At 32.7% G+C, this 15,160-nt stretch overlaps 1 protein-coding gene across 11 annotated transcripts in view; it reads left to right on the top strand.

The window, feature by feature from the left end:
- Bltp1 (bridge-like lipid transfer protein family member 1) overlaps window positions 1-15,160 on the top strand; it is a 241,252-nt gene that overhangs the window by 50,205 nt on the left and 175,887 nt on the right. For all 11 annotated transcript variants that reach the window (XM_021236449.2, XM_021236454.2, XM_021236453.2 and 8 more), the window contains exons 9-14: window positions 178-371; window positions 2,278-2,357; window positions 5,635-5,785; window positions 7,929-8,085; window positions 8,498-8,576; window positions 14,170-14,261. In XM_021236449.2, coding sequence (XP_021092108.2) covers window positions 178-371; window positions 2,278-2,357; window positions 5,635-5,785; window positions 7,929-8,085; window positions 8,498-8,576; window positions 14,170-14,261 — 753 coding nt within the window. The remainder of the gene's footprint in view (window positions 1-177; window positions 372-2,277; window positions 2,358-5,634; window positions 5,786-7,928; window positions 8,086-8,497; window positions 8,577-14,169; window positions 14,262-15,160) is intronic.

The raw sequence follows: 15,160 nt of genomic DNA on the forward strand, positions 1-15,160 counted from the left end.
CTTAAATTTAAATTTTTTTAAATACTGGTATAAATTGACCAGTAGAATAATTTAAATAGCATATAGTGTGAAGGTCAAATTATGTTGTTTTTGCAAATATTTGCTTTTGGGTTTACTAAGGACAAAAGTATGACCAGGGTAGCATGGTATAATACCTATTTTATCGATTTTTTTAAGGGACGTTTGGCTTTTGGAAATCATTACCAACCTCAAACTCTGTGCATCAACTTTGATGATGCTTTCTTAACTTATACTACAAAACCACCATCAAGTCATCTTGACCAATTCATGCATATTGTGAAAGGAAAACTTGAAAATGTTCGAGTCATGCTTGTTCCTAGTCCAAGATATGTTGGTCTTCAAAATGATGAGTAAGAAAACCTTATAAAAATAATAACTTATTTTTAGCTAATATAGATACCAACCTAGAACTCTAGGCATTCTTTTAATTTTTTTGTTACAATTTGTGCAATAATTAGGTATATTTCTCAATCAGTTAAAGCAGTTAACAGTATAGTCCTGATTAAAAGGATAAATGAATATAGAGTTTATTCTGTAATAAACTGTATTTTAAAATATATTTCTGTGTGATTTTAACTATAATTTTTGTGCCTTATTTCCTTGTCACCATATTTTTGAAACTTAATTTGGGAAATTAATTCCTGAGATTTATATATTGGAAAATACACATTACAGGTGGATTTTTTTCTAGAAGGTATTGGCAAATTGCCGAGATTCATTATCATTGGAATACTATTTTGTTTTACTGTAAGTTGAAAATTGAATCAAAATTACTTTTGGGAAATTGTTGATGTTAGGATAATAGAGTTTTGAGATTCACTTGATATTTAAGCCCCAAACTAGTTTCTGCCTAGCTTTCCAGATTTTATTGTTTTCCTTCAGTATAGTTGTTGTTTGTATTTAGGAGACATGTCATATACATGATATGTACCAGCTTTGCCTCAGATGTTTACTCAGGAGTGTACTAGAACTCTGAGGAAACAGAAGATTCATAATTCCTATATGATTCCATGTTACACCCTCATGGGATAATGGATTCCCATGATTCCTGGTTTTTTTCCAAGTCTTTTTCTTTTTTTCTTTTCTTTTCTCTTCTCTTCTTTCTTTTCTTTTCTGTCTTCCTTCCTTCCTTCCTTTCTTTTCTTTTCTTTCTTTTCTGTGACAGAGACTGATTGAATTTGTGTAATAAATATGGAGTTTCTATTATAATGCCTCAGCTTTTATCTTTGTGCATAAGCAATATAAAATCTTATGAGACTATGAGAAGCATAGTTCTAACCCTTTGCTGGCTTGCTGTTAGATTTTCTAATGACTGGCTAGGCTGTGGATATACCAGGTCATGGACGTCATTAAACATTTTCAGGAATGTAGGCTATGCACATAATTTTATATTTGTGGGAAAAGTTATATTATGGAAATTTTGAAAAGTGCTAGAGAGCAAAATGTAAAAGTGTGTTGCTATAATTTGTATAGAGATTTAAAATTACATTGTTCATTCTTCAAAAGTGTAGATTCATTAACCTTAGTGATTTGACACATAAGTAGAAGAAAATTTTTGACTTTGTGTGTGCAGTATTATTTAATGATTGAAAAGTTAATTTTGATGTAGAAGAAGATATAATATGTGAAAGAAGAGTTGTTAAAGTAAAGATTAATTGTTTGTGGAAAACATGATAGAGAAATTTGAGTTTAAAGTTTTTTATTTATATTTCCATCAATCAACTAAGTATTCTTAGAAATAATTACAAATAATTACATAAATAAAAACAAATAATTACAGATAAAAATAACTTTTTTCTTGTTCAATAATTTTGAATGATTAGACTATTATGCTGATAAAATGGTATTTAATTTTGTAGTGTTATTATAAAATGATTTAATTTTAATTTTGTTTTGTTATAAATGCAAAACATGATCCTTCAGTGGTTACATTGTATTTAAGCTTTATTTTAAACTGATTTATCTCATTTAAAATGTAAGATGAAAACTATAGAACAAAAATTATTCTCTTCTTGAGCTAATTTACTGGTAAATTTTCAGTACCATTTTACTACTTAGTTTAATATAGAATAAATCTGGGAAGTTTATTAAAATGATTATCAATTGATGTTTTTTCCCACTTTAAGATGTAAGTTGGAATGTCTTTTGTAGTATTTTTCCTTTCTGTTTTCACCTCTTATGACCATTGAAGTAGGGTACTGAGCATTTTATATACCGGAGGTGTATTTAGTTTGTCCTTACCCCTCCTTCTTATAGACCACCAAGACTAATGGGAGAAGGTTTCGTGGTGATGCAGTCAAATGATGTTGACATTTACTACTACATGGATGAACCAGGTATTGTGCTTTTGAAAGTGTGTTTCACAGTACACTTGTTTCTTCTATGAAATGCTAATATCTAATAATATTCCAGACCTCCTACTTAGGATATAAATAAGCATCGTAAATAGTAAATATGGTTATGAGACTGTCTTCCTAAACGATAGCTGTCATTTCTTAAAAGTTGAATATTGCTTAAGTATTTTGGGATAAAAAAGAGCAAGTTGTAATCTTTTCTTCAAATTACATTTTCTCAGATATACTTCAAAAATTGAGAAAGTGAAATAACCACAAGTGAAAACCTCTGAGGAGTGTGGTGATAGTAAAGTAGTATCTTCTATTTAGCTTAAGGGAAAAAAAATCACAGTGTGTTAGATTGGAGGTTTAAAATTTAAATAGCAAAATCCAGTAGTTACAATGCTTGATACATAGCTCCTATTTGACCAAAGTAGCTAAATATTAGATTTTTTATTAGCTATTTTTATACTTCTGAACTTTTTGTACTTTTCAGTGGGATTGCCTCAAAACAAACTAGGCTGTTAATTGTCTCTTAAGCATGTTCACAGGTGTACTGATTGTGCAAAAGCAGTGATGGATAAAGCTGCATGTGCTTTAGGATCAAGCAGAGGCTCCTAACTATGCTAGTAGTCATTATATTTTTGCACTGACACACAGAGTAAAACAAAAAGTATCAGCGTCTCTTGAAAGTTTCCTTGATTAAGCAATAAAATTAGTAATTTGACGGCAAACTCATCTTTGACAAAGAAGCCAACCATCCTCATTGGAGGAAAGATAGCCTATTTAATAAATGGTGTTGGAAAAACTGGATTTCAACCTGCCAGAGATTAAAACTAGACCCATACCTATCACCATGCACTAAACTAAGATTGAAGTGGATTAAAGATCTAAATATTAAAACAGAAACACTAAACTTGCTGAAAGATGAGTTAGGTAGAACTCTTGAACACATTGGCATAGGAAAAGACTTTATGAACAAAACCTCAGTAGCACAGGAACTAGCACAAAGAATCAATAAGTGGGATCTCATCTTATTAAAAAGCTTCTGCACTTCAAGAGAAACCACCAACAGAGCTAAGAGACAACGTACAATGTGGGAAAAAATTTTTAGTAGCTGTACCTCAGACAAAGGACTACTATCTAGAATATATAAAGAACTGAAAAAAATCTGACCCACCCCAAATTCAAAGACCCAATTCAAAAATGGACATCTGAAATGAACAGACATTTCTCAGACAAAGAAGTAAAAGCAGCAAATAAATACATGAAAAAATGTTCAACATCACTGGTCATTCGAGAGATGCGGATGAAAACAATGCTGAAGTTCCACCTCACCGCAGAAAGAATGGCTGCTATGAAGAAATCAACCAATAACAAATGCTGGCAGGGGTGTGGGGGGAAAGGAACCCTTCTTCATTGTTGGTGGGAGCACAGACTGGTGCAACCACTGTGGAAATCAGTATGGAGATACCTCAAAGAACTAGGACTAGAGGTCCCATTTGACTCCGCTATTCCCCTTCTGGGTATCTTCCCCAAAGAATTAAAAGAATCATAGCACAGTAATATATGTGCACCCATGTTTATAGAGGCACAGTTTGTAATAGCTAAAGCTTGGAAACAGCCCAAGTGCCCATCAACTGGAAACTGGATAAAGATGATGTGGTTTTTTTTTTAATATACTACTCACCCATAAAGAACGAGAAACTAGAGACATTTATAGCTAAATGGATGCATATTGAGGCCATACTCTTAAGTGAAATAAATAAGACACACGTGTAAATACCGAATAGTTTCTCTAGTGTGAGAAACTGAAAGTATAAATAAGGATTAAAATGAATAATTGATAATTTGAAATAGTCGGAAAAGGTCTAAATGAGTAGGGGAAGTGGGAGGGGAAGGGGAAAGGAAAGAAGGGAAAGGAAAAATGATGAGAAAAGAAAAAAATGGAAACAAAGTCTATGTAAATAGGAAAGGGTGGAGGGGGTGAAGGGAGGATAGGGAATGGGGAAAAAATAAGAACCAAGATACATCATGTACAGGTACAAGCACCCAATAATAAATGTAAATGTATTGTATACCTAAAATGTACCAATAAAAGAGTTTAAGCAAGAAAAAAAAGAAAAATTATTAATTTGATCAAATATTAACCCTCGAGTAGGTTCTTAGGGGATGTACACATAAAGCATTTCTACTGTATAACAAAATATTCTGTTTTGAGGAAATGCACTTCTGTGAGTTTCAGGCTGCACTATTTGCTTTCTTCTGGTGGAACACCAGTTTAACTTCAAAGAATTATTATAGAGGCAAAGTATGGTTTTGAGCTTTCATATAAAAATTAGAATTTTGCAAGATTTGGAACTGTAACATTATAATAACACCTTTTCTGATGAAACTACAAGTGGTATTAAATATGATTTTTAAAAATGTTTAATGTAATTTGTCAACATTTGGAAAAAGCACTGCATAACTTGATGAACCACGATGTTCCAGATTACTAATGTATGGATGCTACAATGTCATATGGGTAAAAGATTAATATGCAAGAGACACCAGTAGATTTGAACATAAGAGAGTGTGAAAGTTCAGTGACACAGTTTTAGATTTTCCACTGCAACTAATCTTTAGGAAAGTACCATTTGTTGAATTTTGTTGTAGAATCAAAGAAGAATGTCATCAAGCTATTAAAATAATCCTCCCTTTTCTATCTACGGAATTGTGCAAGGCCAGATTTTCTTCATATCCTTAAACAGTCAATTGAATGCAGAAGCAGCTGTGAGAATGTACCTGTTTTCTATTAAGCTAGGTATTAAAGAAATTTACCAGAATGACAATACCAATACTTTTCGCTGTTGTTCAGAAAGTATAGTTTCTCTTCATTAAAACAAAATGAAAACTTCATGTAGTTTTTATTAGAACAGTTATTTTTTTATTTTCATATTTTGTATTTTTATTAAATGTCATTAAATTTTTCATTATGTCAACATATATGGAGTACTGTTACAGTTTTCTGAATTTTAATTCTGAAGCCGTCATGGCCATTAATTTTGAACACAATAAATTTTACTATATATACTCCAAAAATCTCTGGGATTTTTCATAATAGCTATAGTATAAATAGTATAAATATTATAATAGTATAATATAGTATATTATACTATATATATTATAATAGTATAAATCTTTCTTGAGTCAAAAAAATTTAGAACTGCTGGTGTAAGGAAGCTTGTTAATGGTCATTCTAAGTAGCTATCTTTATGTTTTATGCTCCTGAATACAGGACTTGTTCCTGAAGAAACAGAAGAAAATATTGAGGGAGAAATAAGCAGTGAAGATTGTAAATTACAAGACTTACCTCCATGCTGGGGACTGGATATAGTTTGTGGTAAAGGAACAGATTTTAATTATGGACCATGGGCCGATAGGCAGAGGTACTTATGCAAATTATATTTCTAATAAGTCTTTCAGATACATTAAGATAGTACTAGATATTTTAATAAGTAAACTAGCTTTGTATTTTTTATAAAGCACTTTATCATGGCATATTAACTTGTCACTAAACATTTTGTTCTAAATAATAACATACTTTTGGAGAAACCACAGCAAATTTGCTTTAAAGGAAGAGTTAATTTATTAAAAAGATGGTGAGTGAGCAACATATTTATTGCTTTGTCATTTCTTTTGTACTTAATCAGTCTATTCATTGATCCTCTACTACATGACAGGAATTCTTGGGTATATGGGGATTCCGAAATAAAAGACACATGTAGTTTAGTTTTGGTGGGCTAGGGCTGCCATAACATAGCACCAAAGATGACAAAGCTTAAGCAACAGAATTTTTACTCACAATTCTGGATGCCAGAAGTCTGACATCAAGCTGGCAGCAAAGTTGGTTCCTTCAGGAAAAGCCATGCCCCTGGCCACTCCACAACTTGTAGATTACTGTTGTCTTCCTGTGTCTTCTCGTGGTCTTCTTGTATACAAATCTGTGTCTAGATTTCCTCTTCTTATAAGGACGTCTGTCATAGCGGATTAGGATGCATCCTAATGGCTTCATTATTACTTGATTGCCTTTCTGAAGACCCTATCTCCAAATATAGTTACCTACTGACATAACTCATGTTAAAAATTAGGGGAGAGTTGAATTATAGAAAGCTTTTGTAGAGATAACATAGGAGTTGAGTTTTGAAAGAGAAGTAAAAGTTCATTAGGCAAAGAGCAGGGTGAATAATGGAAGCAAAGGAAGAGTTTTGCAAATGCGTGAGGACGGTAGAAAATTGTTCTGTAGGTTCTATAGGTAGTTAAAAGTTCTGTGGTAATTAAGAAGTGTGTATATTATATTGGAGGTAAAAAAGACTTTTTGTTTTTTTAAAATGTGGCCTTGTTATATGATGCCCCAGCTGGCAAATTCTTTAGTTCAAGAGATCCTTTCCTCCTAATTAGCTGGAACTACAAAATTTTGCTACCATGCCCAGCTGTCTGAAAAACTGTTTTTAGTCATTGTATTAACTTTAAAGTCATTTTTATTTCTAAGAACATTTTTTTACAAGGGAGGGATATGTTATGTACCATTAATTATGAGGAAATATCTAAATTTTTGTTTAAATAGACATTGTTTAAAGTTATTTTAGGTTTTCTATTCACGAGCTAGGTTTCTTGAATAGAGAACTACAAACCAAGTAACCCACTGAAGTAGATATTATTGGATCATTGATAGATTAATGACAGAAATGGAAGATTGCTGATACTGACTTGATTTACTAGCTCTTTTTATACTTTTTTAGTTTTAGTGCTACCTGCTGTGGTAAGTTGTAGTTTGTCTTAGTTTTAAAGTTTTGTTTAGTTCATCTTAGTTTTTCCTCATCTTTAATTCCAAGCAGAGTTTTCTGTCATTACTTGTCCCCAAGCCTCAAATTGGTTCCTTCTCTGAATGTCTGAATAAATTATAGTAATGTTGGCTATATAGGTGACTCTGAATTGAAAATTTTGAAGTTCTTTCATGTTTTTCAGATGATAAGAGGAAGCAAATGTATTAGAGCCTTGGTCTTCAAGCACCTACTTTTTAGAACTATATTCTCTTTATTCTTGATATAATATTGATTTTAAATGATAATGAAAATAAAATTTCCTCCATGTGTCATGGAGTACTTTGTGTTTTCCATATATAGTGATTTAGTCTTTGTGAGACAAGTTATGTTATTCCTTTGTAACAGTTGAGTAAGCATGTCCAGTCTCCTCAGAAAGGTTAAATAACTTGTCCAGAATGAATGATTCTGTCCTCTGTCAGTTCTTTCTTTACCAGTTGACCAAATAGATTTAATAGAATGCTTTTTTAGTTTCTCACAGTATACTTGAAAAATCAATTTTGGACTTATCTCTGTCTAACCTGATAATAGTATATCCATCAAGTGCTCGAAGCGCATTGATTTCTGGAAGTGTAGAGAATTAGAGAAAACATTCTAATTTTCAAATGAGATAGCAGTCATAATGATGTACAGTTAGTATAGTGATTTTGATCCCTTCTCAGAGGTAATTTTGTTTGAATAACATTATTCTTTCTACCTCCTTATTTAGAGATTGTTTATGGAAGTTTTTCTTTCCACCTGATTATCAAGTTCTGAAAGTTTCTGAAATTGTGCAGCCTGGAAGACCAAGACAGATCCTTGCTTTTGAACTGCGAATGAATATTATTGCAGATGCTACAATTGACTTGCTGTTTACTAAAAATAGGGTAATTATTATAATAAGTATAGTAGAAAAAGGTATTTAAAATTTGAATAGTATTTTCTAGAGTTTGTATTTCCTGGTTATTAACCTACACTTAGATTCATTTTCATGAGGTTCTTCCCACACCAACAAATAATTGGATATATCTTACTTTCATCATTCTATTATTAAATACCAAATAATGGAAAGCAACTTATAATAATACTAGGCCATCATGCTGTTTTCTGGCTTATTTTCTCTTTTATACTTGGGTAAATTGCTTTAATGTAATTTTGGTAGAAATTTGAGCTTTTGTTCTTTGAAACTTTTAATATCTATGTAATATTGATAATCATTTCTTCTGTGATGTAACTAAAAAGTAAAGATGATGGGAATGTAATAATGAATTGTTTATATGAATTTATTTCTTTTGCTAGGAAACAAATGCAGTACATGTAAATGTAGGAGCTGGCTCATATTTAGAAATTAATATTCCAATGACAGTTGAAGAAAATGGTAAGCTGTGATTATTACTTTTTTATTTTCAATGATTAATGATTAATATATAAATAATACAGTTTGTTAGTCCTCTTAACATTAATACGTTTCTTCTTTGTTTCTTTTTTTATTTTGTTAAATTCTTTTATTGGTACATTTTATGTATACAACACAATTAATTACATTTCTCATTGGGAGCTTGTACCTTTACATGATGCATCTTGGCTCTTATTTTTTCCCCATTCCTAGCCCTCCCTTCACCCCCTCCACCCTTCCCTATTTACAAAGACTTTATTTCCATTTTTTCCATTTCTCATTGTTTTTCCTTTCCCTTCTTTCCTTTCCCCTGCCCCTCCCACTACCCCTACTCCTTTGGACCTTTTCTTCCTATTTTGCATTATCGATTATTCATTCTAATAATTGGTACATTTTAGGTATACAATATAATGACATTCATCACTGGAAATTTGCACAATTTATATAATCTCTCTTGGTTCTTATTTTTCACCCTTGCCCAGCCCTCCCTTCAACCCCTCCAGTCCTCCCTATTTACAAAGATTTTGTTCCTATTTTTCCGTTTTCTCATATTAATCCCATTTCCTTCTGTCCTTTCCCCTGCCCCTCCCACTTCCTTCCCCTTTACCCCTTTTCTTCCTATTTCACATTACCTATTAAACATTTTAGTCTTTATTTACACTTTCAGTTTCTGACACCAGAGAAACTATTTGGTATTTATACATGTATGTCCTATTTATTTCACTTAAGAGAATTGCCTCAATGTGCATCCATTTAGCTATAAATGTCTCTAATTTCTCATTTTTTATGGCTGAGTAGTACTCCATTTTATTAAAAAACCATATTTTCTTTATCCAGTCTCCAGTTGATGGGCATTTGGGCTGTTTCCAAGTTTTAGCTATCACGAACTGTGCTGCTATGAACATTGGCTCACATATATCACTGTGGTATGATTCTTTTAATTCTTTGGAGAAGATCCCCGGCATGGGAATAGCGGGGTCAAATGGGATTTCCAGTCCTAGTTCTTTGAGGTATCTCCATACTGATTTCCACAGTGGTTGCACCAGTCTACACTCCCACCAGCAGTGGAGCAGGGTTCCTCTTTCCCCACAGTCCTGCTACCATTTGCTATTGGTTGATTTCATGATAGCAGCCGTTCTTTCTGGAGTGAGGTGGAATCTCAGCATTGTTTTCATTTGCATCTCTCGAATGACCAGTGATGTTGAACATTTTTTCATGTATTTATTTGCTATTTCTACTTCTTTGTCTGTTCATTTCAGATGCCCATTTTCGGATTGGGTCTTTAAATTTGGGAGGTCTGATCTTTTTAAGTTCTTTATAGATTCGAGATAGTAGACCTTTGCCTGAGGAAGAGCAGGTGAAGATTTTTTCCCACATTGTGGGTTGTCTCTTCACACTGCTGGTGGTTTCTCTTGCTGTGCAGAAGCCTTTTAATAAGAAGAGATCCCATTTGTTGATTGTTTGTGCTAGTTCATGGGCAACTGAGGTTTTGTTCATAAAATCTTTCCTACACTGATGTCTTCAAGATTTCTAACTAACCTCTGTTCCAACTGGTTCAGAGTTTCTATTTTAATATTTAGATCTTTAATTCATATTGATTTTAGTTTAGTACATGGTGAGAGATACAGGTGTAGTTTTAATCTTTGGCAAGTTGAAGCCCAATTTTTCCAGCACCATTTATTAAAGAGGCTATCTTTCCTGCAGTGAGGGTGTTTGGCTCCTTTATCGAAGATGAGATGGCTGAGTGTGCCTGGCATTGTTTCTGCATCTTCTAATCTGTTCCACTGGTCCTCAAGTCTGTTTCTTTGCCAGTACTATGCTGTTTTTATCATAGTAGCTTTGTAGTAGAGTTTCAGGTTGGGGATTGTGATACCCCCTGCCATGTCTCTGTTACCTAGAATTGCTTTTGCTATTCTGGGTCTCTTCTTGTTCCAAATGAATTTTTGGATTGTTTTCTCAAGGTCCATGAAGTATGCTGCTGGGATCTCAATTGGAATTGCATTAAATCTATATAGCAGTTTTGGAAGTATGGCCATTTTCACTATATTAATCCTTCCTACCCAGGAGCAGGGGATGTCTGTCCATTTTCTGTTATCATCTTCAATCTCTTTTCAGAGTGGTATAGTTTTCAGAGAAGAGGTCTTTGATTTCTTTCATTAGGTTGATTCCTAGGTATTTCAGTTTTTTGGATGCTATTGTGAAAGGAATTATTTGCCTTACTTCTCTCTCAGTGAGTCTGTCATTCGTGTAGAGGAAAGCTATTGATTTTTGTGTGTTGACCTTGTATCCAGCTACTTGACTGAATTTGGTTATTAAGTCTAGAAGACTTTTGGTGGAGTTCTTGGAGTCTTCTATATACAGTATCATGTCATCTGCAAATGTTCCTTTTTCTTAATGGTGTTGGTGGTCAAACCCCAGGCCTCATGCATACTAGGTAAGTTTTAGTTATGAATTTTTAATTTTCATTTTTATTTTTTAAAATTTAAATTTAGTTTTTAACTTTTACAAACATAAAATTGTATACATCTATGGGGTACCTTGTGATGTTTTGATATATGTATACATTAGGTATTGTTCAAATCATGGTAAATATGTCTATCTCATCATTTATTATTTCCTTATGGTAAAAACATTTGAAATCCTTTCATCCAGCTTTTTGAAATATATAACATATTATCATTGTCTATAACCACCTTGCTTTGCAATAGCACATCAAAACTTCTATCTATAACTCAGTAGTCATTTAACAGTCTCTCCCATGCCATCTTCTTCCTTACCCTCTCCAGCCTCTGATAATGACCCTTGTACTCTCACCTTCTATTGGATCAATGTTTTTAGATTCCATATATAAGTGAAATTATGTGGTACTTTTTTTTTTCTGCCTGGCTTATTTTGCTTAATGTAATGACATCCAGTTTCATCTGTGTTGTCATAAATGGCAAGGTTTCTTGCCTTCGTATGGCTGAATAGTATTCCATTTATATATGTACCATATTTTCTTTATCCATTCATCAGTTGATGGACAGTTTGGTTTTTTCTGTTTGTTGGGCATTGTGAATAGTGCTGCAGTGAACATAGGGGAACAGATGCCTCGTTGATATACTGATTTAATTTCCTTTCGATATATATATTTAGTAGTAGAATTTCTGTGTCATAGGTAGTTCTATTTGTAATTTTTGAGGAACGTTCATACTATTTTCCGTAATGGCTGTACTAATTTATGTTCTTACCAGCAGATGTGAGAATATTTTGATATTTTCATGTGCCTGTAGTTATTGTTTTTGCATAATTTTTTAGCACACAGAGAACACTACTTTAATCAAGTTAGATCTTATAATTCTGTGCTTTTATTATATCTCATACATCTCTTTTGTATGATTGAGCATAATTTGCTTAACATATATTTTTCCTGTGAGGATGTTGCACTTTGAGAGCAGGTGCATAGGCACTGTGTTTTCTTAGTGCTGAACTCAGTAACTGTCAGGTGAGCAGTAATTGATTACTGACAGGCTATGTTTTTTATTATAATATTAGTAGGTTTTGTCTTGGTGTAAACTGCGTACTTTGAAAAGCATAACTTTGAGAAAGGAAAACATTTCATATTCAAAATATTAAATAGTTCCTGAATAACTAGTTTTATCTGAGCTGAGACAGTATAAATCCATTATTATTCAGTATTAAATTCATAAATTCAAATTCATTTGAAATTTGGAAACAATGACATGAGTAAATACTTTTTCATCAAATTATTATATAGGCTTCTTCATTTTGCTTTCTTATCCCACCTTCCTACTACGTTTATAATTGAAAATAGTTAAAATGAAATTATGGTTTACTTACTTTCTTGAGAGTAAACAATAGCAGCTTACCCATATTTTAAAACACTAACTGGCAACATTACTGTTCATAAATGTAACTAATTTTATGTAATTTAGTTCTTATTTTGGTGCTAGTACTGTATATGATTCTTCATATACATTCTTCACTTTCTAGTAGGTAGAGGGATTATTTTGGTGATAGTGCATGAAGAAAGCAGGCATAGAGATTATTTTGGTGTTAGTGTGTGCAGGAACCAGGGATTGACTAGGTTCATCAGCTAGCATAAAGTGATATTATTTGTGTTTGTTTAGATGATCAGTCGAAAGTGACTGAGAATGGAATAATGTATCCTTTCCTATAACTTTGCATCTGTTTTAATGAAGAACTAAATATTGTATTAACTAGTTTCAAAAGAATAATCATACTGAGTATTGAAGGAGATGCATGAAATACTCTAGGACTGGCTGATTTAGAGCAGACACTTGGCAAGAAGCATCTTTGAAAAAATCCTTAATTGCAGTATGTAGAATCACAGAAGATTATGGCAGTTGGAGATTGCATAAAACTGCTAATGGCTCAATTAAGGAAGTGCTTCTACCTTTTTCAAACTGATAGTCACATAGAAAATAACATTTGTATACTGGGGTAAAGGGGGGAGCAGCTGAGGATTTAAACTGTCAATATCTTGAGATATTTGTGAAAAGTTCTACATTCTGAGTGAGTAAAAGGTAAAGAAAGCCCATTTATGCTCATGGGTAAAAGGTGAGGTTTCTTATGAAATGACTGCCTGCAGGGAAAATGAACTCAGGACTTAGAAAAGAACAATGTATGACTCCAAACAAATAAATCTAAAATGTTTTTCAGGTTCAGGTGCTTGTAGGAAGAAAAAAACAAAGAAGCTAATAGAAAGATGTATATGGAACTAGCCACATAATTAGTGTAGAATTAGTGTTCTTAAAAGGGGATGTCATCAAGAAAAGAAATATAATACTCTAAACTTTTCTATTTTTGTTAAGAATGAGCTGTATCGTTGGGAAAATGCCATTACATGAGGAATAGATATTGCTTAGAAACATTTTTTTAATAAAGAGAATTGAAAATGTCTTTTCTCAAAAAAGAAAAAAAACCATGAGAATTGTTTTAAATAGTCAATAGCTGTTTTTTAGAGAGTACTCATGTACTGTTTGCCCTCTATATATGTGGGTTATATATCCATGGATTCAATCAACTGTGCGTTGAAAATATTTGAAAAAAAAAAACAACTGTGTCTGTACTGAACTTGTGTAGACCTTTTTTCCTCATAATTTCTTAAACAATATGGTATAGCAACTATTTACATAGCATTTACATTATATTAGATATTTTAATTAATCTAGAAGTAAAGAATATGGGAGTATGTGTGTAGGTAAAAGGGAAAATACTATGCTATTTTATATAAGGGCCTTGAGCATTTGGACGTTTTGGTATGGGGGGACAGTCCTTGAACTTGTGCTTCATGCCTACCAAGAGATAACTAGTTTTGCAAAGCAAACTGTAATTTGGAAAGCAAAATTAGGATAGATATTACATGGGATGGAACCTTCTTTCTTCAGAGCTGTCCAAAAATGAAATTCACTTTTTATATTAGCAATGTCTCTGTCATTGAAATGCATGTAGTGACTGATCTGCCATTTTTCAGAGATTTCATTTTTTGAGTGGTGGTAGAAGTTAGTTCCAAAATTTTTAATTGCTTAAGTTTTCTGTTTTTATCTATTAGGGTACGTCCCTGCAATTAAAGGACAGCTATTACATGTTGATGCCACTACAAGCATGCAATACCGGACACTTTTAGAAGCAGAAATGTTAGCAGTAAGTCTAGAGTATATGATGATATGCATTCTTATATGAGATACATATTGGTTTTAATTTGCTGATATAAAATTTAAATAACCAAGAAGTCATCAAATGATTGATCTGTCATCTGTTTGAGAACCACGAGGTGCTCTATTCCTAGTGCTATAAACTCCATTTGGCATCTCTTTTGTTGCTCCACTTCTAATATGGGGAAGTGAATGGAAACCAGTGAAAAATGTGAAAAGTTGTTGGAATATTTTTTACAGTTCATGATATAGCTGGACTAAATTTCTCCTAAATTCTAACTAAGATCATTTTGTACAGTATGTTTTCTAGGCTAACTGGATTCTTTCTCATGGCTTAAGTAATTTTATTCATTGTGCTTTTAACTTGAAGAATAAGGTAAAAGGAAGAAAATCTTATTGATACCATGAATTGCTCCATATTAGTAAGAGAAACTCTGGAGAAAGTCCCATGATTAAAACTGCAGATTGGGGTCTTATTGATTAGGTACCTTTTTTTTGGGTACTGAGGATCGAACTTGGGTCCTTGCACTTGTGAGGCAGGCAGCGGAACCACTGAGCTAAATCCCTGGCCCCTGTATTTTATATATTCTTAATAATTGGCAATTATTACATGTATATTACATGAAAATGTATATTTAAGACAAGTAATTAGGAATGGTCTAGTTCTATTTTAAATAAATTTTCTGTGAATATTACTGCTCTATATAATGGTATTTTATTGTTGTCATTCTTGATTTTTTTTAAAAATGCCTAATTGGGGCAGGGGATTTAGCTCAGTGGTTCTGCCACCTGCCTCGCAAGTGCAAGGTCCCAAGTTCGATCCCTGGTACCAAAAAAGAATATATAAAATACATATATATTAAACTGGCATATTCAGCATTGTAATGA

This window comes from Heterocephalus glaber, unplaced genomic scaffold (assembly GCF_053883595.1).
Source record: "Heterocephalus glaber isolate CG9 unplaced genomic scaffold, H.glaber_assembly_v1.0 deba00001586, whole genome shotgun sequence".
NCBI classification, from domain to species: domain Eukaryota; kingdom Metazoa; phylum Chordata; class Mammalia; order Rodentia; family Bathyergidae; genus Heterocephalus; species Heterocephalus glaber.